At 40.6% G+C, this 27,293-nt stretch overlaps 1 protein-coding gene across 9 annotated transcripts in view; it reads right to left on the bottom strand.

Moving 5' to 3' along the window:
- Nucleotides 1–27,293, bottom strand: part of LOC117401306 (receptor-type tyrosine-protein phosphatase S) — a 152,696-nt gene that overhangs the window by 66,159 nt on the left and 59,244 nt on the right. For all 9 annotated transcript variants that reach the window (XM_059015079.1, XM_059015080.1, XM_059015084.1 and 6 more), the window contains 4 exons: nt 26,172–26,317; nt 25,306–25,447; nt 13,564–13,752; nt 782–892 (listed from right to left, as the gene is read on the bottom strand). In XM_059015079.1, coding sequence (XP_058871062.1) covers nt 782–892; nt 13,564–13,752; nt 25,306–25,447; nt 26,172–26,317 — 588 coding nt within the window. The remainder of the gene's footprint in view (nt 1–781; nt 893–13,563; nt 13,753–25,305; nt 25,448–26,171; nt 26,318–27,293) is intronic.

The raw sequence follows: 27,293 nt of genomic DNA on the forward strand, positions 1-27,293 counted from the left end.
ACATTATTAATTCAGGCAATTAAATACTTTTTCAGTGGTACTTCTGAACTTCACATGTGTGTGGGCATAACTGAATTGGCTTCAATCTACAATATCCATCTCTTTATATAGATTCTGTAAGATTCTATATTTGGCATTTCAAGGTAATTTTAATAATCTACATATCAATTCATCTCTATATAAACTAAACTTGATGTATAAATAGTTTCACCCAAAGTAAAGCACTATAGGTCTAGTTATCCACCATTGTCAGGTAATATTTAGAACCTGTCTTGGTTGCTAAGGTAAATTCACATGTATGGGCATAGGCATTTACAGTTGCTTAAACATTTTTTGTTTTTTTTACATTTAAAAACAAAAACACAAAGTCTGTTAAGGTCCTTAACAAACCACAGATTCTCGCGTGGTTAAACTCGGCTCCGCAGCCAAATCAGAATCTGACTTACCGTGTCCTGCCAGAAATAAATAGATAAATAAATAAATAAATAAATAAATAAATAAATGGGTAGGCTAACCTAAATAACCAAACAGACCGATACCAAATTTCTGGCATAATCTATAAATGCTTCTATGCAATACATTTCGCGAAAAAAAAAAAAAAAATTATAATAATTTTAAAAACGACGGGTGCTGGAGTGCCAGTTAAAAAACAGAATACCAAGGTCTATCTCCACTGTGAGAGTGTGGTTCAGTCTACTACTGCAGATATCTGTATTTCACTAAAGGAGTTGTTTCTCAGCTGTTGCAGCTTGCTATTTCAGGGGGCCCTGGTGCTCCCTACCTCGCACGTAAAGGTTAGCAGGTGAAGAGTAGCGCACGCCTGCGCTGTTGGACGCCACGCACTCGTATTTGCCCTGGTCCGTCTCCTCGCTGTTCTCGATCTGCAGCGCTCCTGCGGGAGAGAAAAAGGTCCAATCGGGGGGGAGAGAAAGAGATACACAACCGTTAGAGTGGCTTTACAGAGAAAGAATCACAAGGGTCTTCCAAACACAGGGCAGGGATTGCAGTCTCTACTAAAAAAAAAGACTTATCTATCTTAGGACCTCTCTGTGGTGTAGCATTACCTACAACCTGATTGCAAAGCAAAATAAAACGATGACTCCCGATTCCACAACTGAGATATTGTAAAATAAATCGCTTTCCATCTCCGTGGTGGTACGTTCCTGATCTGAAGTACAAATCAATTGTATGTTGTACGGTTCTGAATTTGCAGGAGGAGATTCCTGGCAGCCCGGAATACACCCTCTAAACCTCAGAACCTTCCCTTTCCTAAAGCTATCACATAGGCAAATCTAGCATAAAATGAGCTTTTAACCCGTTCGAAAGTTGTGCCGTGAAGTCTAGGCAGTCTGTGATCAAGCAGACTGAAGAAACTCCAGCACTCAGAAACTGCTACCAAACTTCCTTCAAATGTATTTTATACACAATAGACAGCAGTACAAAAGTAACTTTATTATGAACAAATCTACTCTTTGGGATAAAAAAAAACTAGCCACACACAATACAACAACTCAGGAACAGTACAGGCAGCAAACAAAACGGAGTCCTTGTTACACAGTAATACTGCGAGGCTGTGGTAACATCATTAGGGGTAGTGACAGATTGCTCTTTTTCCATTTCTGACAAACTGCCTAAACTCATTGACTGTTCAGTCAGTGAATATCAATATCGGCATCTCTGTCATCTATCTGTATCCCCCACTCACTATGTGCATATCAGATATAACAGATGCACTGTGCAAATGTATCAATAGAAAAGAGGGAGCCAAACGAAATGGGTTGATTTATTGATGGATATAAAGCCGAGCGTCATGCAACAGCTGTAAAAATAGTGTAATAAATAACACATGGTATGCCATTTTTTTTTACACTACCCTAAATGACGAGCGATCGTCGCGTTTGGGAAAACTGAGCGACGTGAATGGCAATCACATGGTATCAACCGCGAAGTTAATACATTACAATAGATCCCAGACAATGTGGTATCCTGCTGAAGCTACAGTTTGCATTCACAGAGGAAGTCAGTAAAGTGAGACCTATTGATCTAAGGTAAAGAATAGCAGTATTGATAGTATTGTAGTGGTCTGTGCAATATTATAGCGATTTCCATATGGCTATACGTACAGCCATTGATTTGAAGAGTGCTGATTGCGCATTATTGAGGTAGTGTGTTATTTTTTTTCTCACACTGAGCTGTTTCTGCGTGTGGGCAGAATTTATCAGCTGACGGATTTGTTTGAATTGATAGTCATCCGATTTAATGGCAGCTCTGTACTGTCTATTTGATTCAGGGGGATGCTGTTCAGGCCGGTACTAACTTGGCGAGCTGCAAGTGGTTTCTCAGGGAGGTTAAAGAGCAAATCCATTTTGAAAGCAGTGATTGGGTTTTCTTTTTTATTACTGTGACAGGTGTGGGCTCTCAGTTCTTTTGACTGCGGAATCGACATCACAATGAAAGTCAACAGTCATGAAATTTTAACAGGATCCTGTTAGCTGAAATTCAGCCAGGTTCTTTTAGCGCAAGGATGGATTTTAATGCGTTTTAAACTGATGAAATATATATATAGCAGCTGCTTCTGTGCAAGTCAGCCGACTCGTAGAGGCGTTTTATTATTTAACCCCATCACCAGTAACACAATAGTGTTATTCAATGGATTTTTATGTTATTTTGAATGTTTTGGTGTGAAGATGTCAATCCTGCGCGGCTGACTGTTTTATCTGTTTGTGTGGTGTGGTGGTGGGGTGGTGTGGTGTGTCTTGTGGGGGTATTCTCAATCGTATCTTTGTGTGTGTTTTTGGTTCAGTGATAAGATTCTAAAGACCTTCAATGGTTGTATAAATACATACAGCTATGGCCCACATTTTTGCATTACGCTCTATATAGAATGAACTCATTTTGCTTCCTAAAGTCGAATGGAACCTGCTGAATAATGTTACGCTAACATATTGAATTACACACCGCTGTTTTATTATGACTCAATCCTAAAATTCTAGGTGGTGCAAAACTGTTGGCCATAGCTGTATGTACAGTATGTGTATTCTATATATCCAAGCTTTGGTGCGTGATGCTCCCACTGTCGCTCGTTTTAAATCAACTCCCAAGACCCACCTGTTCTCTCTTACTTTCCATGCTCTTTAAGCCTGGTATCTGCTATTAGCTGCTGTGTTGTTGCTACTATTTCATGTATTATGCTACTATATCATGTATTATGCATTTTTCACTGTATTTAATACATTACGCTTTTTTTTACTATTTCATGTATTATGCATTTTTTACTGTACTGTATTATGCAGTTTTTTTTTTACTGTATCATGTATGATGCATTTCTCTGTATTTAAAGTATTATGGATTTTCTTGTTGTTACTGCATCTTGTAAAGAGCTTTGTGATGGTGGTCCACTATGAAAGATGCTATATAAAATAAAGATAGAGAGATAGAGAGATAGATAGATAGATAGAGAGATAAAGAGATAGATAGATAGATAGATAGAGATAGATAGATAGATAGATAGATAGATAGATAGATAGAGACACACATACACACACACATATGAATATTCAATAGACAGACCTTTTAATTTACAGGATGCCAGTATGAAAAGATACTAGTACCTTTATTATTGTATGCGTGCGTGCGTGCGTGCGTGCGTGCGTGCGTGTGTGTGTGTGCGTGCGTGTGTGTGTGTTTAAGGGTATGTGTGAGTGTGTGTGTGTGCGAGCGGGCACGTATGCGTCCTGAAGTGAAATTAAATTGTGTCCCCTCACCGCTCTGCCATGCTGCGACCAGCCAACGAAAAGCTTCTCCTGTAATTATTAAAGCCTCCAGCACTATGAATATGTTGGAATCCAAAGCGACTGCACATCTTTGATATTCTCCGAGTTGCGTTTTTATATTACTGCTCTTGTTATTTATCGTGTATTCCAAGTAATTGCATTGTACCTTCAGATGTGTGTCGCTTACCAATCTCTACCGCTGAAGTTACCAAACTGAGAACCTTCATAAGCTAGACGGCCACTCAACACAAACTGAAGTACTGTCTTTAGGGGTGCAATGTGACACTGTCCGGACTGTAGTCAATAAAAGGAAGATATTTTGTATTTACGTGTCCTTTTTAAATCCACAAAAAATGCCCAACCCAAGAGAGACGATCAATCGAATCATGTTTTCAGTGCAGCTTTGATATAGCCTGTATGACACAGCCCAGGGACAGCAGACTGGCTCCTTGTTAAGCAGGTGTTTGCGTTGCAGGGTTGCCCTGCACTGCACTGAACAAACAAGCTGCTATTTATTAAGGGGTGACACAGCTGACTGATCACAGACAACCAGCCCCTAGGCATCCCCTCCCCCCAATTGAACCCGCCTTTCTAACTTAATTAACGTTCTGACACAAATGGATTGATTTGACACAGGAATAGCAAAGCTGGAGCTGGTACTGGAGGGCGGGGCAGTTACTGACCAGATTCCACTCCTTAACAGCATGCTGGATATCTGTACATCAGACACCAGTATTTTACTAAAAAAGGGAAATAACTGCAGAAAGAAAACGTTGATTAAAAGATCCAGTTTACCATGAAAGAACCGTGACCACAAAAGTGTATAAATAGGGATCAGTGCAGGATCAGAAACAGAGGATGTGTGAGGCTGGGCAACATATGAGGGGTATTATAAATCTGGCTCTAAAAGGGTATTTAACACATTTTAACACTATGTATGTTTGTATGTGCATTTATGCATGTATGCATGTATTTTAAGCATAATACAGTGCAAGGCTGTCCGTGTACACAAGCAATAAAAAGGTCCCTAATGCTTGTAAGTCGTAACTTTACAAACACCCTGTAACGTTGGTTTATTAGTGAGCTGATTTTTCCCGGTTTGATTTCCTTATATTAAATTGCTGGGATTGGTATCAAGGTTTTTAATGTAAAAGTGGCAGCAAGGGGACCCAGTATAATGCAAGTGATGTCAATTTCCATCTGTTGGCTTGTAATGCACTCAGAAAAAGTGCAATGCTCCGTGGTGGATAAATCTAAAAGACCAATTTTAGGTAAATTCGCTGTTAATCTAATCACTATTGCATGGCTCCCAGTGTAAACCGGACACATTTCCACTGTATGTATTGCGATGCATGCATAATAATACAGTGCTAATGTACCTGGAGTAGTGCTTGCATGGGTCAGGCTCCTCGTGTACTGTATGCTAAACTGATTTGATTGCCTGTCTCTGGCTGGCGACAGGGTCCCTTTCTGGGTCATTCCCCACCCCGATCCGGAGGCTTAACCAATACACAAACTAAATAGCAATTTCCAAGTCCTGGCCTAGTTAACATGCATTTCCCTGAAGCTAAATATTCAGCATTCTGCAGCGCTGAATAAAATAATGTACACATAGTAGGAATAAAGGGGGCTTTAAATTATAATAACGTTGACAAGATTCAAATTGAAAAGACTTCAGGCTGGTTGGGTTTAAAATAAACACCTCCCACGATGTTCTGGATATATTAGAATTATTTTGACTAAGGTTGCCTCAATTCTGTTAAATTGATTTAATCGATCACTCAAATCAATCAACTGCAGCAACACTGCAACTCTAAAAACAATAATTTTCTGCATACCCACGCGCATTCTAACATAACTTTGAAATGTGAGTCTCAAGAAGTGTACTCTGTTGGCTGTCCGGTTTGTTTGCATTCCCGGAGTTTCAGGCTGCTTATCACTCTATGATGCATCTTGCTATATGAGCCAAAGAGCTCAAAAATCAAAGTGGATAAAATACTCACAGATCTGTCACCACCCTTAATTTAACACAATCCAGTACGCATACAGGATACCCTTACCAACTACAAGCCTACTCCACATGTGAACAAAATCGAGTTCGCCGTACAGAGAGCACTAAAGGAACTTTTACCTGACGAGGGAGGGCCTGTGTGGTTTAGAAAAGCTTGCATGTGAACAGTTACACTGTGACCCAACAAAAAGGTGTTTGAATCGCTTTGCTCACAGCAACTACAACTGTGTTTGAGTTTCTTCACACATACAACAAAACTGCTACAAAACCCTTATAGGGTTCTAGGCTGCACCTCACCACAGCTCTCCCTGTTTAGTGCTGATTGGATGACAGTGGACCAATGGGAGGCAGTACCAGGCTGTGATGAGGATATGCATTGTATACCATGAGGGACTGGCAAGTTACGAACTGGGAGAGGATTGGAAAGCCAGGCAAACAGTGAACCCACAAAAATGAGCCAATGCTTGGGACTATTTCTGAAACTTCACTGCCATTGAAGATCTTTGGGAAGGGTTATTTAGTGACCTGCAGATGGGATATAAGCCACTGAGAGATGGACCGAGAACATCCGATCTAAACTCACTCGTTCGTCCATTGGCTAAGCAATGCCAAAGGCAGGCGCAGCATTCTGTACTGAGAGCTTGACTGTGGGGCTGCGGTGCAGTTCACCTCAATGCACTAGGCTTACCAAAACCTTTTAAGATCCCCATTTCCAGCAGATACCCCCCTATTTTCATTCCTGGATAACCTGCTTATCCAAAATCGATGAATTGAAAATAACCAACACTGAAACACAAGACACAGAAAAACAGAAACACAACACAGGAGAAATAGTCTTTGACACACAAAACAATTAAATAACAATAATTAAAAAAAAAAAAAAAGTGAATAGAAATTATTATTTTTCTATTAAAAATGGTGGTTAGTTTTCTTTTCTTTTATTTTTTTTTTAATCTTACCTCGTATTGGGGTACCTTCTGCAGGAGAGAACACAGATAGAACCAAAAAAAAGTTGAATTATTATTAGTATTATTATTATTTTATTTTTTAAGCTCATACTGCTGGTTTTCCAAAGGACCCTGGATCAGACAAACACCGATCTGAGAGCTAAGCACGTTCTTATCTATACAACCATCTAGACTGACTCTTCTGTGTTGTATATAAGATTGGTGAAGATGGTTTAACAGCTAAAGCAAGGCGTTTGGGGGATGTGTTAAGCAGACCTTTTAAAATGTTTGTGTGTGAGTGTGTGTGTGTGTGCAAGAACAACTAGGTACCGGTCTGAAATATTGCAATTATCTAAACTAATTTATCGTTATTCTTGTTTATAATCGTTGCATGGATTGTTTTCTGTTTCAGTCGTCACACTTGGCTAGCATCGCCTACAGTAGGGCTTCCCTTTCAAACCTGTGTATAGATATTGTGTATAAGCATTCCTGTATAAATGAATCGAGCCACAATATCTGAATAATTATTAATTAACTATTTTCCTGGTTTTTTTTGTCAATCTGATTCATTGGTACTACATTAAACAACAACAGTATGGTATAAAAAAAAATATTTGTATAAACATTTACAGCCCCACTGTGCGGCAAATTAACATATTAAATGCAGCTAACTGCTATGAAAATAAAACCATGTACTACATCATACTGTCAAGTTATGTACTTAAACAGTCATAGCAGGTAGCAAGCAGTTTATTGCATATATACAACCCAGTTACTTCTTATACAGCTTCACAAATACTCTCTTGTTCTATCGCAGTGAAATTGTCAAATTTATTTACTGTTTAATCCCAACAGACTCATGCTGCCTTACTCAAACATTACTTACGAGTTTGTCTCTGCAGTGCAAGAACAATACTAAATAATACATTCAGTAATGTATTTGTATGTTTTTTTCATATCTGGAAAACAAACCCTGCATTACAAATGTGGGCAATATTCTTTCTTCTCTTTTTAGATAAAGGGCATATGGGAAGAAAATCCGACTTAATTCTGAAAGTGTTGACTTGATCCTTCCGCTTTAGCAGAGGGTCCTTTTTCAACCAGCAAGTAGAGACTAATCATACAGTTTGGAAAATGCTTTGCCCAGCTCAGGAAACCTGCCTTTGCACACATGTTAATTCTATGAAGTGCAGAGCCTCAATTGGCTTTCACAGAAACCAACTGACATGACCTGGCTGTTATCATCCAATCTGGTGATCTACAATTCAGCAGCCCACAGACACTACCGCAGAAACTCAACCTTGCTGAAAAAGTAGTTTCAATTTCAATAGGAAGACTGAATAATCTTTCAATTACTTGAAATCTTCAATTTAGAAAAGACCATAGGAAAAACCTACTGGAATATTACAGAAAACTTTTTTTTCTTTTAAAAGATGAATCTCTCAGGTGTGTGGCTTGTGAAAGTCAAATAAAAGGCCTGTTTTTTTCTGCACATATTAAAAAATATCTCACTGCTGTCTAAGGAGGAAACAGATTCAGGAACGGGGCAAAACATTGAAGTTTAACCTTTAAATTAATTCAACAAAAGGGACTGGGACAGTTACTTGGTTAGGGTTTTAAGGCAACAGTAGTTTAGTTTAGGTGGTAGTTTTACAGTTAGGTTCTAGTTAAAGGTGGGGGAACTAGTTAAGGTTAGGTTAGGTACTGATTAAAGGTTAATGAAGCAGGTTGGTTAGCTCGGAGGATTAAACCTACTAGTAATGGTTATTAGCGTGGGGAAAGGGGTGTGTGGTTTATTAAGAAGGAAGATGCAAGTGGGAGACTAAAACACTGCTAAGAAATCCGAACACTATTTAAACAGCTAACACTGTATCACATGGGGTCAATCTTTATGCCATTTTGCACTGGGGTTAGCCTACAGTAAACCTGGAGGATTAAAGGGTCACACAGTGATTACTGTGCTTTAAACCCCATTGTGAGACGTGGAAGGAGCAGGGTCACAATATGCAATCGATGGCAGGTTTAGACAGATGGAGGCCAGCCCTCAATATGAACCCCCTGAAGTATTAAAGACAGGTTATCTGGGCCCCCTGAGCAGGTGAAGCCTTTTATCTTTCCCACCATACCAGCACACGATACTGGGCACCACTACAAAGGGATGCCAATCTGTCCTGAGCTGCGCCCATCTGGAGGCTGGATTACATTTTCAATTTCAAGATCAGGTTGACCTTTATGTCTCAGTAGCTGCTTGGCTCACTGAGGTGATAAACCTACTTGCGTCGTCTTTGTGATACGTGGCCTGAGCCATTCCCCTGTGGTGTGCAGACATGCTGTCAGGTGTACTCTGTGTGTGTGTGTGTGTGTGTGTGTGTGGGTTTGTAATCCACTCTCACGAAGATCCTCAGGCAATTGTTTTAAGGCTGCATTTGCTACATTAACTTCATAGTTAATGATTATTACTAATGAAGCTCGAGATACTTAGCCTGCCCAGAATACCTGTGGGTGTCAGACACTCACTTTGTACAGAAACACAGTGTGTGTGTTTTTTACTTTTTAATTCGGCTTTTCAATTTTGTTCCTTTTTTGTCCTCTAGTCTAAACCTGCCAACTTCTCGCAGACATTTAGGATTTTCACATCTGACCAGGAAAGTGACCCAGAGAATTAACTGAACAAACACAATTATAAACAGTTTGCAGTTATAAACAGCTCTGTGAAAGGCAATTGGTTTAATTATGGTAGCTCAGCAGTTAAAGATGCAGGAAAGGTAGTGGGTTGGAGTGGCTCAGTGGTGAGATTGCTGGGATGCAGTGTCGATGGTAATGGGTTGGAGTAGCCTGGCAGGGTTTCCTGCAGTGTGGAAGGTACAGGAAGTGCCTCAGCAGTTACACCTCAGTTTGGACCGCAGCGTGTCACTCAATGCCACCTCCACACGCAGGGGAAGCCAGGTGTAGTTGGGCATGAAACTGGTCTCATCACCTTTCAGAATGACTGCGCTGCGGTTGGGCTTGCTCGGGAGAAGCGACTTAAACGATTGTGACAATAATTAGTCCGGGCACATTTCAGCAACCCCGGACTGGTCTCTGTCGTCCCCTCTGGCTTTGCGGTGCTCTGAATCTAACAGTCATAAAATATTCATCAAATTCAGCCACACTGTATGCATCACATTGTTTTGAGTCTTGTTTTAAAGGGAAATGTAGTCAATGTTGTCAGACTACATTAAATCAGGATTTTATGGGCCTGGGGTGGTTCATGTAAAATAATATGTGTGATATGGCTCTCTAAATACTACTGCTTGTTTAACAGGTTGAAATGTTAGCTCTCTCTATATGTTTTAAGCAACTCTTGTATGTGCTATTGTAAGTGACTCTTCATATAATGCACAGTTCACAGCCTACCTCTGTAAAGCGCTTTGTGGTGATGGTCCACTATGAAAGGCGCTATATACACATAATAAACAATAAACATACAGTATAATTCAGTGTAACATCCTGCGAAATGACCTACAATGGAAGTACTATGCGGGTACGCTGCCCTATGACTGGGACATTACTGTTCCCAAAATAGCTCTATATTATTACAGTGCGTTTTTGTAAGAGTCACATTTCTAGTCAGACGCAGTATAAAAAGAGAAAATCTAACAAATGCATAATGTTGGGGTTCCAAATTTATCGCTACAATTTCCAGGAGTTTCGGGTTATGGGAGAGAGACACTGTGGCCGTGTTTTCTTTTGTGCACTGAGGCACCAAGCTGGATTTGGAAACTCAAATATTTTTTAAAACAACATTTGGCTTTCAGTTTCGGTAGGGGGGGGGGGGGGGGTGTGCCTTGTGGAGAGGTCAGGGACAGGACAGGCATGTGAGCTGAACTGTATTCAACCCCTCAGATCCCCCATACTCTTCAGAGGGGAAAGCAATGAGTGCTGGGGTGACATGCGTGTGTGGGTCCACCACTCACACTGAAGCCTCTAAAGATCTCGATGGGACATAATGAAAATGAGTGATGCAAGAGAAGGGGGCTGCAATGGGATTTTTTTTTCTTGTTGTGGATTGATTCATTTGTGCTTGTAAAGGCATCAATCCTCATATCTTCTGCACGCTGTAAGCTTCGCACATTGACATCAATTGCTGAAAAACAAGCTTTCATTTTGTATTTGTGCACCTGAATGTGTCAGTTCTGGCCTAAACACTTTTGTTTTCTAGTTTCTGGTGCTCCAAACCCACCGACTGCCTTTCACAGGCTGTGAATTCAAGACAAACTGCGTACAAAATAAAAACAAGCCAGACTCAGAACTCCATTGTTTTACCAGGTTTGAACACGAAGGTCTTCAGATTGCGGAATGTGTGCCTTGTTTGGGGAATTCTATGGAAAATGGTTGCTAGGTAGCAGAGAGGGCTGCAGAACACCATTGTTATTATCGTTGTGTTTTTTTTTCTTTTTTATTATTAGTTTTGGGGAAGGTTAAAGCGGCAGGCTGACTCAGAAGTTAGTGAGAGAAAGGCGAGGCATGCATTTTAGAAGCAGTTAACATGAGATCAGTTTTAGAGGAGAGAGCAGAACTTTGGGCTGTTTGGTTGGTACACTTACCAAAGGCCTCTGAAAATAAAAGAAAATACAAAAAAAAAAAGGAAAAACAAAAGATTACATTTTAAGAGAGTAGAAGAGTTAAGGCTTTTAAAATTGTTTATTTGTTTTTTTAATATCATTTAAAGGGGGCTGGAGATTTTTTTTTTAATATATATATAAAATGTACTGTTAATGGTATTATAATTTTAAGACAGCCTTTATATATATATATATATATATATATATATATATATATATATATATATATATATATATATATATATATATATATTATTATTATTATTAATTAACAATTACAATTACATTTGAATCACATATACATTGGTCCAGCCCCTTTGCATAAATGTTATCAATATTAGAATATTATTACTAGGGTTATTAATGTTATTAGACTTTCTGTAATGTTAATTATGCCTATCAAAAACACCTGAAGGTCAAAATATTTACAAACAATAAAATTCAGTATTCAGTACTACGTTAGTCAAGACATACACATGCAAAGGGCATTGTTTTAAATGTGGGAAGGATTTTGAACTGTTCTGGGTTGTAAAAATTTAAAACAGACAGTATTTAACAGCAGAAAACAACCAAACAACAAAAAATTAATTCTGAGATGGAAACAAAATGACAGGTCGGAGAAGAAAGAAGACACACAGACAGAAGGACAGACACCAGGACAGAAATCCCTCAGTGGTATACTGGTCACAGCGATGGAGGGGCTTGTCTAGAGCAACAGAGGACCTCAACGGGCTCCTTCTGAAATACAGGCTCACATGGTACAGCATTGCAGAACTTTGAGTTTGTTTGTTTATTGACACACAGTATAAAAGGGCTCACTTACTGTTACTTCTGTTTGCAGTCTGCCTTACTGGTGTGGCACAGCTTACAAATAAAACAGCGTACGGTGGATGTATGCTGTATGATGAGGTTCTGTAGTAAAACTCGGACCCGGTGCTGTTAGCAGGGATTTTATTTGTTACAATATCCTTTTTCCCAACCCTCTCGTGTACATTCAGGTATACCAGGAAACAAGGTCGCTTACACTTGAATGTGTGGATATCGTAAAGGAATGCTCTGGGCTGTCAGAGCTGGCTACTGACAGAACTTCATCATATAAATAAATCCATCAAATGCATTTTCATGAAGACACAATTACTGTACAGCAATTAACAGGACTGCAAAAGGAAGTAGCGATATAAAAACAATATAAAAACGGCTGCGCACATCCCATAGAAATTAAATCACAGATATAAAGTGCTGGTAAATATATTTAAAAATAAAATGTAACCCACTAAGTCAATGGTGTGAGTACAGTAAATATCTGAGTTTTTTTTTTTTTTTTTTTTTAAAGAATAATAAAGTTAATGCCTAATATAAATGATGTCCCCGAATTCATGCCAGAATATTGTTGTTAACCAGGGCATGCACTAGAGAATTAAGCCTTTCACTTCAGTGTGGAAAAGCCGGATTAGCTCATCTTAAGGCCAGTTATATAATACAGCCAGTATAAGGGCACATTCAGTTAATGAGCATACTCATTAAAATGTGTCCCTTTCTTTCCAATTCGCAAGGCAAACCAAGACAAGGGTCAACCTCACCAGAAAGATATCATTAAGAGAACTAAACTATAAAAGTATTGCAGCGACATTAGAAGTGTGTATACTACAGCCATCAGTATGGCTACAGAGGCTGTTTCATGGTAAAACGAAAAGAAAAAACAGCTGGACTGAGAAACACGGGGTCAAGGTTTCCATCTAAAACTTCTAAAACAGATCCATAGTATTTTCGTTGCTGGAACTAATCTCAAATCGCTAATCAATATATATTAACCCCCGAAGTGCTTCCAGACTCTTTGCTTGTAATTAATTAGAGAATTAATTAGGCCCTGGCTCTTTCAATATCGTTACAATCAATGAAGAGTAACAAAACCTTTTGTGTCTGATCTACTGCTTTGAAACCCCAAAATAGCACAGTGACTGCTTGATAAAAATAGACTCTGATACATCCTCCCCCCCCTCAAACCGATACACTCTTTCCTTTTTGAAACAGCATGTGGGGCTATTGCATAAATCGCCTGAGAGGAAACAGCAGCCCCTACAGGATTAAAGAGGTCTCACAACAGCTTTACGCTCAAAAGAAACAGCATTGTTGTGGTCCCAAAAACACCGCTTTCTTAAGCAGCTGCATGGAAAAAATACCTGGGGAGAAAAAAAAAAGAGCTGGAGGGCTCTTCCTTTCAACCTTACCTGATCGGAGCTGCTTGATTCGCCCGTTACTCATGTTGGGGTCAATGGGCAGGAAGTCCTTGAACCAGGTGATTTCTGGGTCTGGGTTGCCGCTGGCTGCGCAAAGCATGGTGGCGGTGCGAGTTCGCTCCACCACCTTCAGCTGGGGGCCCATGTCGATGTTGGGAAACCCTGAGGGTAACTGGTCTTCTGCAGAGAGAGAAGAGGAGGGGGACAGGGACAGAGTCAGGAAGGGGCTCTCCGTTTCATGGGAGAGATTCATAGACTTAGAACATAACTGCACACAAACATCCCAGAGGTATTCAGAATGATCATTCTATATTAAATGCTAAACGTTTCCCAGCTGGGTTTGATGCATGTACAGTAAATGGCTGATGTTTGATTGGAGTTCAGCTCTGAATCAGTTCTGACTGGCACATGCCGAACATACTGGCCAAGCTTTTGTGATCCTGATCTGAACCCGACCTACCAACTTTTGTGACAGTCGGCTTTGCAAAGGGCTGTTTTATGAAAGGAATAAAACTGGTTTAAAAAAACCCTTCTCCAAGCTGCAAACAAAGTTGTTTCCTAGTAAATGTACTAAAATGGTTTTACTTCATTCAGGAAATGTGTCCTTACACCCGCTGCCAAAAAGAGCCCTGTATATTGAGTTATCATAGCAAAGTCCAGACCTATCCAACAGTATTAAAAGTTTCAATCACTGTTAGAGGTTACATGTCTATCTATAGGAAATTCACCCACAGTGCAGCAATACTACTGCGTTACTTGAAAGAAAAGTCAAATTAACACTGGACAACCATGTCGTGCTGTGTGCCGTGCTGTATACAGAATACATAATGGATCTGTGTGTGGTTTCACATTTATCTCCACTTGGGAGGCAATATCTCCATAACTCACTCAAGACTTTGACTCTGGGGAGTTAATATGTCTTTTCCTCATTCGCGGAGATGAATGCGATGGCAGATCCAAAACCATTATGTACAGTTTCCTTGATCTGGGCTCGTTCCTTAACCTTTTCAGTGCTGCGGAAAGCAGAACACACAGATCCCTCTAGACCTTCATGTGAATTATGAATATTACGTTATTCTAATACAGCTTTGTTTTAGCAGTTTACAACCGAACAACTAAACGCTGATAAAATACTACCGAAAAACTATAAAAAAAACGCATAAAAAGGGGCTTCATGATTTTAGTAACTTGCTATACGTTATATCTGGTGAGCAAGTTGCGAAAATCATTTTATAAGTCCCTTTTTTATGCATTTTATATATGATATATTTGGTTCGCAAGTTATTAGAAGCAAAATATTCGTTAGCTAGACCAGGTAAGAAAGTTGCAAAAAACAATACAGTGGTTTTATTAGTATAGGACTAAATACAGACCATTCTGGTTGCAGCAAGACATGCAAAAAAACACACAGTACGAATCCAGAAGCAGCAGGCTAACACTTAATGAGTCACACAATGTGTATATACAGTGCATTCCACAGATCTGATCATTAGACACGGTGGAAGTGGTGAATTGAAACAGTATGCTGGTCCTGATACTGTATTTACAGTACCTGTCCTTGTTAATTACACTCACATTCTTAGGAAAGCGTACCCTGCAATAGCCAACCCAATCCATTTCTCTCCAACACTTTCTGGGTCAGAGGACCCCATGCTCTCACACATAATCAGATTCATTATTTTCAATCTGTAATCAAATTATTTGTTCCGAGCACTCCCATTGGCTGCTGATGACTTCATAACTGACAACAGCTTGTATTTGAGGCCAAACTAAAGAATTTTGACCTGGGTGGCGGCCAGAAGTTCATTAATTTGATGAACCAATCAACCCTCTGAGAGCAAGCTTGTTAATACTGGTTGAAATGGTGTGTGTGTGTGTGTGTGTGTGTGTGTGTGTGTGTGTGTGTGTGTGGAGGGGGGCATTTTGAACTATTTTGTTCCCACAAGTATAAGGCACTTTGCTTTCCAGTATACTTCAATGCAAGCAAGCAGGCTGGAAAAAGTGTGTGTGCGTGTTGTCAGAAGGACAATACATTTGCTGCTGTGTTTTTTTGTTTTTTTTCCCTTTTCTAATTAAACAAAAATGCTAATCTCGTGCTGCATTGTGAGGTTGAGTTTAATTAAAGCAACTGGATTGCAGAGCTGATCAGATTGATCTCAAGAGCCGAGCCTCGTGAACTGGCTGGGAGCCGCGGAGAAAAAGAAAGAACAGCAGGAGACAGGAGTGCAATTACTACTGTAGAAAACCAACACAATCCTAACCTGCTTGTGTACCCGCCACTCGGGAGACAAATCTAAAGGAGGTCTTAATCAACAGGTGGGCTTTGAATCCAGGTGGAGATCTATCTGGTGAAACTTGCTTATGGACTCTGAATATACATGATATAAATCTGGCTGTATATGAAACAAGTGCACCCCCCAAGGAGTTGCTATAGACAGGTAGTTCACCAAAAGGCTGGATTCTACAAACCCCCCCACCCCTGTCATGCATGCTGATGTAACTTACTAGTATTTAAAAGATATCTCTGTGCATCTAAAACCAGAGAGGTATTGGTGACCTGTTGTCTTGGTCACCTGATAAAGGTACCTTCGCTTACAACGTTCTCGCTCAACGTCCTGAACCGGGATTGTATTGTCGTTAGCAGTTCCGTATTTGTTCCATGCTCCACACAAGCATGCTGAATCTGTATTGCTCAAAACGGACTGAGTTTGAATTGTGTAACCCGAGGAGGAAGTAGTTAGCAGCTCGGACAGACTGAAAATGAACTGGCGACCAGTAGTACAGGAAAGGTCTTCTTTAGAGCAGGTAGACTGCATTCAACACAGCGCAGGGTCCCTAAAGCACTAAAATGTGAACGGGAAAGCAATGCTTTTCTTATAAAAGCTTACTCTGGGACGTCGTTGAGTATGTAGTAAAGTCTAGTGGAAGCATGCCAAAGCCAAAGCCAAAGGAACATATGATATTAGTCAAAACTGTGGTATAACAATGCAAGGCCATTGTGTAAGTAAAGTTCTATTTGCGAAACTGTAGTTTTAAAAGGTAGCACCTCTAATTACAGGCCCACGATTCTGCAAGCCGCCAGTTTAGTGTTCGTTTTTGTTATTGTTTTTTCCTCTGACCTTTCGGTAATGAAACCCTAGCTGCTGTCTCCTCTATAATTATGACCAGCGAGGAACAACAAAAATTATATCTTTGTACGTCTGTGTGGACTGATTGCCTTAATCAAAACCATGCTGTCAAGAACAAGTTACCAACAACACCATTAACGGATAAACAAATCCTCCTCGTCTCTCAAAAATAGAAGTCTGTTTTTTTTTGAAGAAATATTAAATTCCTGTCACACCAATTCTAAAGAAAAATGGATCGATTCGGTCTACACTAGCTTATAAAATAAAAACTGTGACCTTCATTGGGCATCAGAGTTTACTATATTTATTTTTTAGAGAGGCCACTGGCAACTTGAATCAAAGTGTCTGGTAAAACCTCATTCAAGACAAGGGAGTTGGAGGGGTAAATACAAAAATAAAACCCCAGGGATGGAAATAAAACTCCTATTGCATAGCAGTGCCACCCATTCCAGGTTTTACCATGAGCTTGTTTAGCCATGCTGTACAGGTAACAAGCTATCTGTACAGTGAGATAGCTTTATTAGTGAATAGGGATCTGTTTTTTTTTATATATTTTTTTTTTAAACCTAGCGTGGAGAGATGCATCACTTTGACTGTGAATGAACATTAATTACGCCTAGATTACAGTTCTGTGCTGCAGAGCTGAAATGAGCGACGCGGAGGGCTGAAAAGCCCACTTTCCTGACTCGTGTTGCAGGTCTCCCCGTTTTGTTAATGGTTTGATTTTTTATTCCTCAGTGGAATGCAATTAGCAGCTGCTTGGGAGTGCTCTGAAAGTCTGGCATGTGGGGCTTTTCTGCAAGCTGACCCTCTCTGCAAACTGCCACGGCTGAAGTACGGTTAAGCTGCAATAATAATGGACTTATTATGATTATTATCATCATCATCATCACTGCAATGCAGCCTTTACTTGGAGATGGACAGCTGTATTTTTGCAACGGCACACTGTGCTTAGTAACACCGTTTTTTTGAAGGCAGAATAATTGCCACATTAATTACCATGAATTACCATTGTATTCGCTGTATTATACAACAGACGGATGCAAACCTTTTAATCTGATTGGACGTGGTGGCTTCTGCCCCTGGTGACATGAGCACCGCGTACCAGGGGCTGGACAAAAAATGAGAAACAACTGCCACCTGTAGCACACACTTTTAATGTGAACTGGATTGTCCCATTGGCTGCTCCTTTGTAGGCCTGAGACAGCAGGTTTGGTTGCCTGAAACAGCAAATATGCCAGAGGGTTAGTGGTAGGCATGTCTAGCATTGCAAAAAAAAAAACTAAAAAAAAAAACTATGGGCCATTCTGGAGAACAGGCTTCACTGAAGATTTCCTTCCCCAACTTCCCTGAAGGAATTTGGAGGCAGTTATCATAGTATCCCTCCTGCCTAACTGAAACAATTAAGCAGATGTCGAATCAGTGCAGTCCTGGCTGCCCAGTCTCATCATTCTTTAGCTACGGCACAAAGAAAAAACACTACATTTGCATTATAATCTACCTTCCACACAGCAGCTACAGCACACACACAACCCGCTATTTGTTCCTTCTCCTTGACATAAACATTCATGTAAAACATGGTGTACAAGCAGAAATGCCTACAAGGGAAACTAGCATGCATCTCCCACGATTTCTAGCTTGGGTCATTAAGCCCACAATTCAAAGTGTGGCATGCAGCCACTCAGGGACTAATATAAACTGGTAAGATGATTTTTTAATAATAATTCTGTTTTCCAAATATTCCCGGAAGCCCCATTCTTCAGTGTTCTAACCATTAGGCCACGCTGCCTCCTAGTCCCCCAGCTCTAACTGTTAGGCCACACAGCCTCCCAAATAAATCATTTGTAGAAAAAAAAAAAAAAGATTGCAAAGGATTTTTATTATTTATCTATAACTGTTTTTAAGGTAGCGCTTTGTGTACAGTGCTGTTGAGTGGAAATCAGATTCAAACCCCCCCCCCCCCCCCCTTCCTTCTGCTATCAAACATTATTTAATTTAGTCTGAGCTTTAATCAGGTTAACTGATTACTACTCAGAGTAGCCAGGGAGGGTTTTAAGCACTAAGCATTAATATTACCAAAGAGAGATCAAGAGAGGAAAAAAAAAAAAAAAAAAACCTGATTCCCATACCCTTTAAATAAACAGACATTTAAGAAATCTGCTGCCCCCAGCTGTTTCTGCTCCAGGGATGGTCAATTTCATTTATTCTGCTGAGCCTGAAGCAGCTCAATTAGAATAATCGACACTAAAGCCAGAGCAGACTGTAGCAGAACACAGCAAAGCATGCCTTGACAGCACCCCTGCTGCAATAACCTTGAACAAGAGGTACTGGCTCTCAGCCCCCTGATCTCCACCACTGAATCTGCACAGCCCCCTGCGTCAAACACCCATTCTAAAGATGTGTACGGTCACACTGAAAGTCACTTAGATAAATGTTTTAAGGCGTAGCACAGTGTGTGTGAGTATTTGTTTCTTCTTGTGTCAGGGGGATCTCGTGATTCCATAGGTATCTGAAGCTGATCAAGACACAAAACACTAGTCAATCAGTAATTAAATTAGATCAATGTGCCTTTGTGTTACAGTTTTCTGTACATTCTTGTGGAAGGTAGTGGGATGGAGTAGCTCAGTGGTTAGCGTGCTGGGCTGCAGTGTGGAAGGTAGTGGGATGGAGTAGCTCAGTGGTTAGCGCGCTGGGCTGCAGCGTGGAAGGTAGTGGGATGGAGTAGCTCAGTGGTTAGCGTGTTGGGCTGCAGTGTGGAAGGTAGTGGATGGAGTAGCTCAGTGGTTAGCGTGCTGGGCTGCAGTGTGGAAGGTAGTGGGATGGAGTAGCTCAGTGGTTAGCGTGTGGGGCTGCAGTGTGGAAGGTAGTGGATGGAGTAGCTCAGTGGTTAGCGTGCTGGGCTGCAGCGTGGAAGGTAGTGGGATGGAGTAGCTCAGTGGTTAGCGTGCTGGGCTGCAGCGTGGAAGGTAGTGGATGGAGTAGCTCAGTGGTTAGCGTGCTGGGCTGCAGCGTGGGAGGTAGTGGGATGGAGAGGCTCAGTGGTGGAAGGTGGAGTGCTTGAGTTGCTTAATGGAGCACAATATTTAGAAACACTTCAGTGTTTCAGATACAGTTACAAAACAACGACCCATGATAACAGGTAGTACCATTGCCTGATTGGATATGTACTTTGGACACTAAGGAATTGGATTACCTTGTATTTAGTTACAATTTCTCTTGAAGATAAAACTGCCTGGGAACTGTGCCAGCTGAACACTCGTATAATGCATAATGCAATTGACCAATGGGAATTGTTTCTGGTGTCCCTCGAAAGCCAAGAAAGGCTCTTATGGAAATCGCGCTGGTGTGGGTTACAGAAGCTCAAGATAAAGCAAAGCTGGAGGTTTATATCGACAATATGTCAAGGTACCCCTTTAGAGGAGGCCAGGCACAGATGAGGCAGCACAAGTTTCTCTTTGATCACACAGCTCAGGTTTGAACTTATCCCTCATACTGTGTTGTCGCTATGGGAAGCAGGCGTTCTATCTTACTCCTAAAGGCACAACCTCTTTCAACATTCACAAATTCAAACATTATTGCCTATAGTCTTATTCATATTTAAAATGTATTTATTCTTTGACATGTAACTGTGGATAACCTCCAGCTTTGCATATTATATAACAACACAAAAAATAATGCACTAATTCTGATACTAATACAATAAATAATACAGGTAATGTAGTCCCCAGTGGTATTAGAAGTAATGCTACCTAAAGCACTGCTAGTTGACTAATTTGCTGAACTGTTAGACAACCTCTGGTAATAAATGCTACTTATTACTGCTTTATAATGCTTTGACTACTTTGAGCACTGCTAACACAGCAAAGTATTAGTAATACAACCAATAACATCTTCGCTGTTTTTTTTCTGTTTCATTCCCGTGCCCTGCAGTTGTTATCTCAATTGATATCAAAACGCTCAACAGCACACCCAGAACTCATTTTTCAGAGCTCCTGATGCTATCGCATTGTTTCTGAGGGCATCCCTGTGAGCTGAGAGATGACGGAGTGCAGGGGCTGGGCCCATGTGCAGTCAATGGGAGATATTTACACCCCCAGTCTCTCCACTCCTCGGCCCGCTAATCTCAACCATTGAAGTGTGGAAACCCTGCCTGCAGGGACTGCCATTATGGAACACAGCGGACTCACTGTTTATGTTCAAGCCGTTATGTATACTGTATATATATCAAAATGATCCTATATTTATTCATTTTAGTTTTTTTTCAAAGCAAAACATAATCTGCCTATGTCAATCTACCGTATCCTAGGAGATGTGCATTTGAGATTCTATAGCTTAACTACTTTTCACATTGTCTATCCATAACCCAACAACAACCAAACACCAAAGCCTTCTGCATCCATCGTCTATACTTAGTCTCGCACTGATAAATGACTGATAGCTTGCATTAGTTCCAGTGGTTTCAGAGAGACTGGAGTACAGTAATCAGATGATTGCTGAAGCAAGCAGACACACTGGAGCATTAAAAAACAGGCACTTTAGACGTATAGACATTAATGAAACTTATGTTAAAACTCTTCTGGTTTGTCAGACTAAATAACTATTTGATTGTTCGTGTTGTTCATTCCACCTAACTGCACGTCTGACAATTGCAATGCCTCATTAAATTAAGCATGTTGCCATAAAAAAACCTACAAAATGACCAAATGTGTTCTTAGCGCAGTAATTGCTTATTTCTGTTAATTGCGTAACAATGCAAGACAAATGGCTTATCCAATTACCAGGAATCTGTATGTACAGTGAGGCACAGCGGGGTATGTTTAAAAAGATTTGATTAAAAAAACACACAGCTACTTCTGACTGATTCTGCCCCTAAAGTAATTTCAATACCCCCTTACTGAACTGTCTTATGAGAAAATCTCCAGTCCGACCAATACTCTGTTTAATGGTGGTACAAATAAAAATACCATTTTCCACTTCGATTTCGACATTAATCACACCCTGCCTCCCGGATGAGAAAACAAACAGAATGTTTTGAAAGGTTTTTGAGGTTAAATGTGGATTAAAAATGGAGTCTCTCTATTTTTTCACCCCTGAAGAATGACCTCTATTTCCACTCTAATTCCTCTGCACTTCAGTCGCCTATTCCATCTCCAGGCTGTCACGCAGTCTGTAATCAGAAAAGGGCCATTAGCCACCCCCGTGCAATAAATCCACACTCCACAATCAAAAGCCACGCAAGAAAGTGTCAGGCAGCTCAACCGACAGAGAGGCAAACAAGACAATCGAACCATCAAGCCAGACCCTGGGACAAACATTAATCATAACCATAATCATATTCATAAGAGACAGGGATGGAAATAAGACTCCCGTTGCATAAACCAATCCTGGTTTTACACCTGAGCTTGTTACCTATGCACTGGTGCTAATCAAGCTCATACTAAAACCTAGAATGGGTGACACTGCTATGCAAGTCTTATTTCCATCCCTGATAGGCAATTTGGCACTATTTTGAAACCATAAAGTTTCCAATTTTTGTCCTGTTACTTCGACCAGTGAAAAGTTTTCTCCATGGAAATAAAACTGTGAGTAACAAACAAGACTACCTGTGCGCTTTATGTACACATGCAAAGTCATTTTGCTGGTTCATAAGTTTTTCCTAGGGTAACAATTAATTTACAACGCTTCACTGTTCTCTCTGCCTTGCTCCTTACAGAAAATGTTGCCCTGCTGCAAACATATGAAATTTTGCCCAATAACTAATAACTATACATCTCTAGCAGTCTAAAGTCATTAGTTCCAACGCACGGCGGGCATTGCTTAGAATCCCAAAAACCCAGTCAAGCTCATTAAGAAAACTGTAATGACTTTCTAGCAGATCAGCTAATTTTATATTAATGATCTTGTTTTTCTAACTTTTCTTTGACACTTGTCCCCCCCCCCCCCCCCTCTTTTAATGAGAAGCACAACTGGCCTCGTTCCCAGCTTCATGCCTTCCTACCCGCACCAGGATGACAGCCGAGAGACATCCAGTTTTAATACAGATTAATGTCTGCTGGAATCTATCTGCTCAAATTCACACAAGTGCTCTGAAACTTTTGTAAAACAAAAGTGTTTGTTTTACAAAACTGGCAGAACTAAAATGTTCCAAACAGCTCTGCTTTATTATTTCCGGAACCTCTGAATCGGTTATCGACAAGAGGAAAACTACTCTTGTAAACCCCACGTCTTTCAGGAATTTGTGCTGATCCTGGTGAATGTGGGTTTAGTTTACAAGTACTGCTAGGAGCAACCAGAACTGAACTCTGACTGCACTCTTAATGGTCCCTAACCACCACCCTGTGAGCCTTTTATTGACAGGAGCAGGGATCAGCAATAAACAGGTAGGTTATTGGTTATTGGACCCCTAGAGTGAAGATCTTGCTCTGTGACTTATTGGAGAGGTTGATGCACGCAGTATTTCTCTGTCCTCATGGGACTGAAGCGATGTGGCTGGCGAGTGCACTCCTATCCCCGGCAGCTGCATGATCGGAAGCCCTGGGCCCCGGATGAGTCCCCAAGAGGCCTCTCCAAACTACCTGGCTTTAATATAGAATAATGCCTTTCACTGCACCTTTGGGTCTAAGGAATTAACTAGGAAGAATAATCAGTTACGGCCTGTTAATCTCAATCATTCACCACTGGCTTTAAAAACACATTATTGCTAATAACAAGGTGGCCCAAGGGATGTGCCCTTTATTCTACTGTAATTCAAAATTAACTTAAAAAAATGCCAGTCACGTTGCTCTGATTGGAGTTTTACTGTACAAAGTCTCTTCCATGCATTTTTAGATATGATGCCAATTGAAACACACACACACACACACACACACGTATGTGAGGCCTTTTAAGGGTTAATATAACTTCCAAAAGGAGTGGAAAAAAATGGAAGTGACCAACCCATTAGTCACAAAAAGACAGTGCTTCTGTTATTTCCCACTAACTAGATTCATCTAGCCGCTATCTTCAGCTAGATTAATCTAGTTAGTGGGAAATAACAGAAGGGAATGTGGAGGGAGAGCCCTGAGTTACAGCTCTCAGCAGATCAAGGTTCCAAGCCTCCCCAGGTTTTTGCATTTTTCCTTGCTGAAAACTAATAGGGTGTGGGCAGGATGCCTGGTACAATCAGCCGTGATGAGTTTCTTTAAAAGCATTTTTTGCTGGAATAGTTAGTAAGCATGGCAAATGATGATCAAAGCCTAGAATCACACAAAGCACACGTAACATAATATTAAAACAGGTGAGGAATTAAACATTAACCCTGTAATGCTAATTTCTGTATCCCACCTGATACAATGCTTAGCCACCCCTCTCTCTATTATTTTTAAATCCAGCCTCACAAGACAGAATTTTTCATATATAGTACATTACTGTATGCGTTGCCGGACAGGATTATTATTTTTTTTTTTTTGCTTTGTACAAGAAACGGAATCTAGTTACATAAATAAAGTAGATTTTCTCATTTCAAGTTAAGAAAATGTACATGATATAAATTGCCCATATTATATCTAATGAGGCTGCATAGCTATTGCAAAGCAGAGGCACAACATATAACTGCATAACATCTGCAATACATGTGGAGGCTAAAAAGGGCAAGCCAGGACCTTAAATCCTGCCTAACGGGGGGAGCAGCAGATGGGAGTGCCAATGCCGAGATGCTACATCATCCGGATCTGTGGTAAAGCCAGTGCAATGCCGCTGCTATTGCCAAGGCAGCAGAAAGCAACAGGCGGCACGGGATTAAGCATTAGTGAGTCAGTGGGGATGGCAGCGCCTGGGCAAAACGGTGCCACCCGGAACGCCAAGAGCAAAACTCCAAAATGCGTTAACGAGGCAGATGGCAGATCGTGGGGCTCCCATACAGCTTTACAGTATTTGGGGGGGGGACCAGAATGCAATGTGTGCAGCTAAGCACGAGAAAATCTGGAATCAATTTCTCAGAGCAGTCTTGCTGCTTTGCTGAATTAAGTATTGCAAAATAAATATACATTATAGTATGGTCCTAAGGTATAAGGTTCCTAGATTTTCACAGCAGCAACAGTATGTCTTGAGAATGTAGTTAAAATAAAACCTGTGCCCAACACACTAACTTAACAGAATGCAATGCAGTGTAACTGTGCCCAGAAAGAAATCCCAAAGCTGGAATGAAACACTGCCCAGGTGGAAGCGGTATTATGGTTAGACTTTAGCAGATAGGCAGAAGGCAGTTCCCTCGGTTCAATGCTGAATGACCTGCGCAGGGGAACCGACAAATCAGGTCTCAATCCTGAAATTTTATGTGTTGCAAAACCTTTAGCCCAAGCTGTAGTTTAATGTCACAGACATTTTGAATGTCAAATTGGCAATAGATAGAAAATCGGTCACAAATGATCAGAGCAGGGTCTTTGCCTCATTTGCATAAAAACGAGGCTGTACTGGAATCCTGAACCCATTGAGTGGGAGCTTCTTGAGTGGGAGCTTCTTGAGTGGGAGCTTCTTGAAGTTTCTAAGATAAAACTTCAAGCTAAGTAGACCCATGCTTTAGCTGGTGCATTTACCATAGAACAGCAGAGTCCCTGGAGTTTCTTACCTCTGAGGATGGAGAGCTTGGCACTGACAGTCACCTCTCCCTCTGAATTCTCTCCGATGCATTCGTAAATGTTTTCGTCCCGGGGCGTTCGTAAAGGCTGGATCCGAAGAACAGCCCCAGCCCCTTCATCAAATTCAATCGTCTGCAAAGCAAAACCGCACACATTTATTGAGTTTATCCAGGATTGGGTTGGCTACTTTTGGGCCTTTTCTCTGACAAAATCTCATTCTACATGAACTGAAATGGAATTCAGAGGTGCACAGATGGGCACTGTAGATTTAAAGTAATGTTTTCCTATAAAATTGCTTGCTTTAAAAGGCAATTAAACCCACCTGTTTACTTACAGCCCATCATTTATGTACCAGAAAACCACTTGAAGCTATTTTTCATTATGTCAGAGGCCTGGGAGATTTTTCTTACTTACTGCTGTTTGAAATTGAAAGCCAGTCGTGATGACGTTGAGCAGCTGGGTTTGTTGTTTTTTGACTGTTTTTCCCATGTTGATCCAAACACATGCTTGAGTCTACTTAAATAGTTTCATTTCCTATTTTTAATAGCTACGAGCAATCTTAAAAATGGAGGGCAAGTTATAATGTGTACAGTAGTGACAGTGAAGCTGTAATTAATGCATTGGTAAATACTGAAAACCAAAAGCAGGTGTTAAAACGTATCCGTGTCTGTATTCTCTCACTATATAAAGGATGAAAATTATGCACAATGCAACGTCCGTGACACCAGTGTCTTGTACACATTACAAATGTCTCTCTATGCTGCATCACGTATGCAACATTGGTACAATGCAGCACAACACAGGAGCCAGTATTTATACAAATATCCGTATATATGGATATCTGTTATCTATTTACCTCAATGCGCTGGGAGTTGACTTTCTTCCCTTTCTTGTTCCAGGTGACCCGTGGCTTGGGTTCACCCGTCGCCTGGCAGACGAAGGAGGCAACCCCTCCGGAGACTCCAATCTGGTCAACGGGTACCTTGGTGAACCTGGGGGCAGCTGCGATACGAGGAGAGTGAACAGGAGAGATCAGAATACAAGGTGGAATCACATGGCTTTCATTACTGCACCTCTTAACCCTTTAAAAGGTACAAGGGACACAAATAAAACGATGCTAACTTTCTTATTTTTACAAATGAGGTGCACGAAACAGGATTACTGACAGATTGGATCTAGTCATCCAAATTGTCAGTTTCTTCCTCGTGATACTTGAGTCACTCTCAAATGTATTTTAAGAAGAAGCCGTTTGTGCAACCGCTCAATTCCTTGCATACCTTAAGGGGTTAAAATATAAAAGAATACATTTCTTGCTTGCTAACATATTCCCATTCAATGGATTATGTTAAAACACTTGCAGCTCAATTGAAATGATCCACAGTAACTACCCTGCCAACTTTTTAAAAAACAAACAAAAAAAAGCTATATGGTGTTGTACACATCACAGTGAAGGCAGCTGTGCAAGCAGTAACTTCTCAAAGCAGAACTTCTTTTGCAGCAGAAGATATTAATGCACAAAAATGTGCAGATGACCAAACACCAACTCCAGTGTATCATTTATTGAATTTGTATGCAGACATGTCCACTATGTCCCACAGTGGATGTGACTGCGTGGTCATGGCTGCATGCAAATTGGAAATTATTGGCAATCAATTTAAAACAGAAAGTGTGCAGCCGTGGTATTGATACAGTAGCACACTGGTATGCATATGGTATCATGCTGCTTTATCAATCTTGCTAGGCTGTGGTGTCTGTTTAAATCTAACATTTTGTTCCAATCTTTGTTCTTCCCTCTTTGTAACAGTGACCCTTATTCTCCTGTCTGTTCAGCTCTTCTTTATTCCCTTCACTGGCGCGAGATGAATTGGGCCTGCCACATGAAATAACCAGCAAATCGACAAATTCCAGTCCGAATTACTAGAACTACTAGCCTTACGCTACAGAAAATTAGACCTCTGTGTGTGTTTCGGGAAAAAAA

Source organism: Acipenser ruthenus, chromosome 49 (genome assembly GCF_902713425.1).
Source record: "Acipenser ruthenus chromosome 49, fAciRut3.2 maternal haplotype, whole genome shotgun sequence".
Taxonomy (NCBI): Eukaryota; Metazoa; Chordata; class Actinopteri; order Acipenseriformes; family Acipenseridae; genus Acipenser; species Acipenser ruthenus.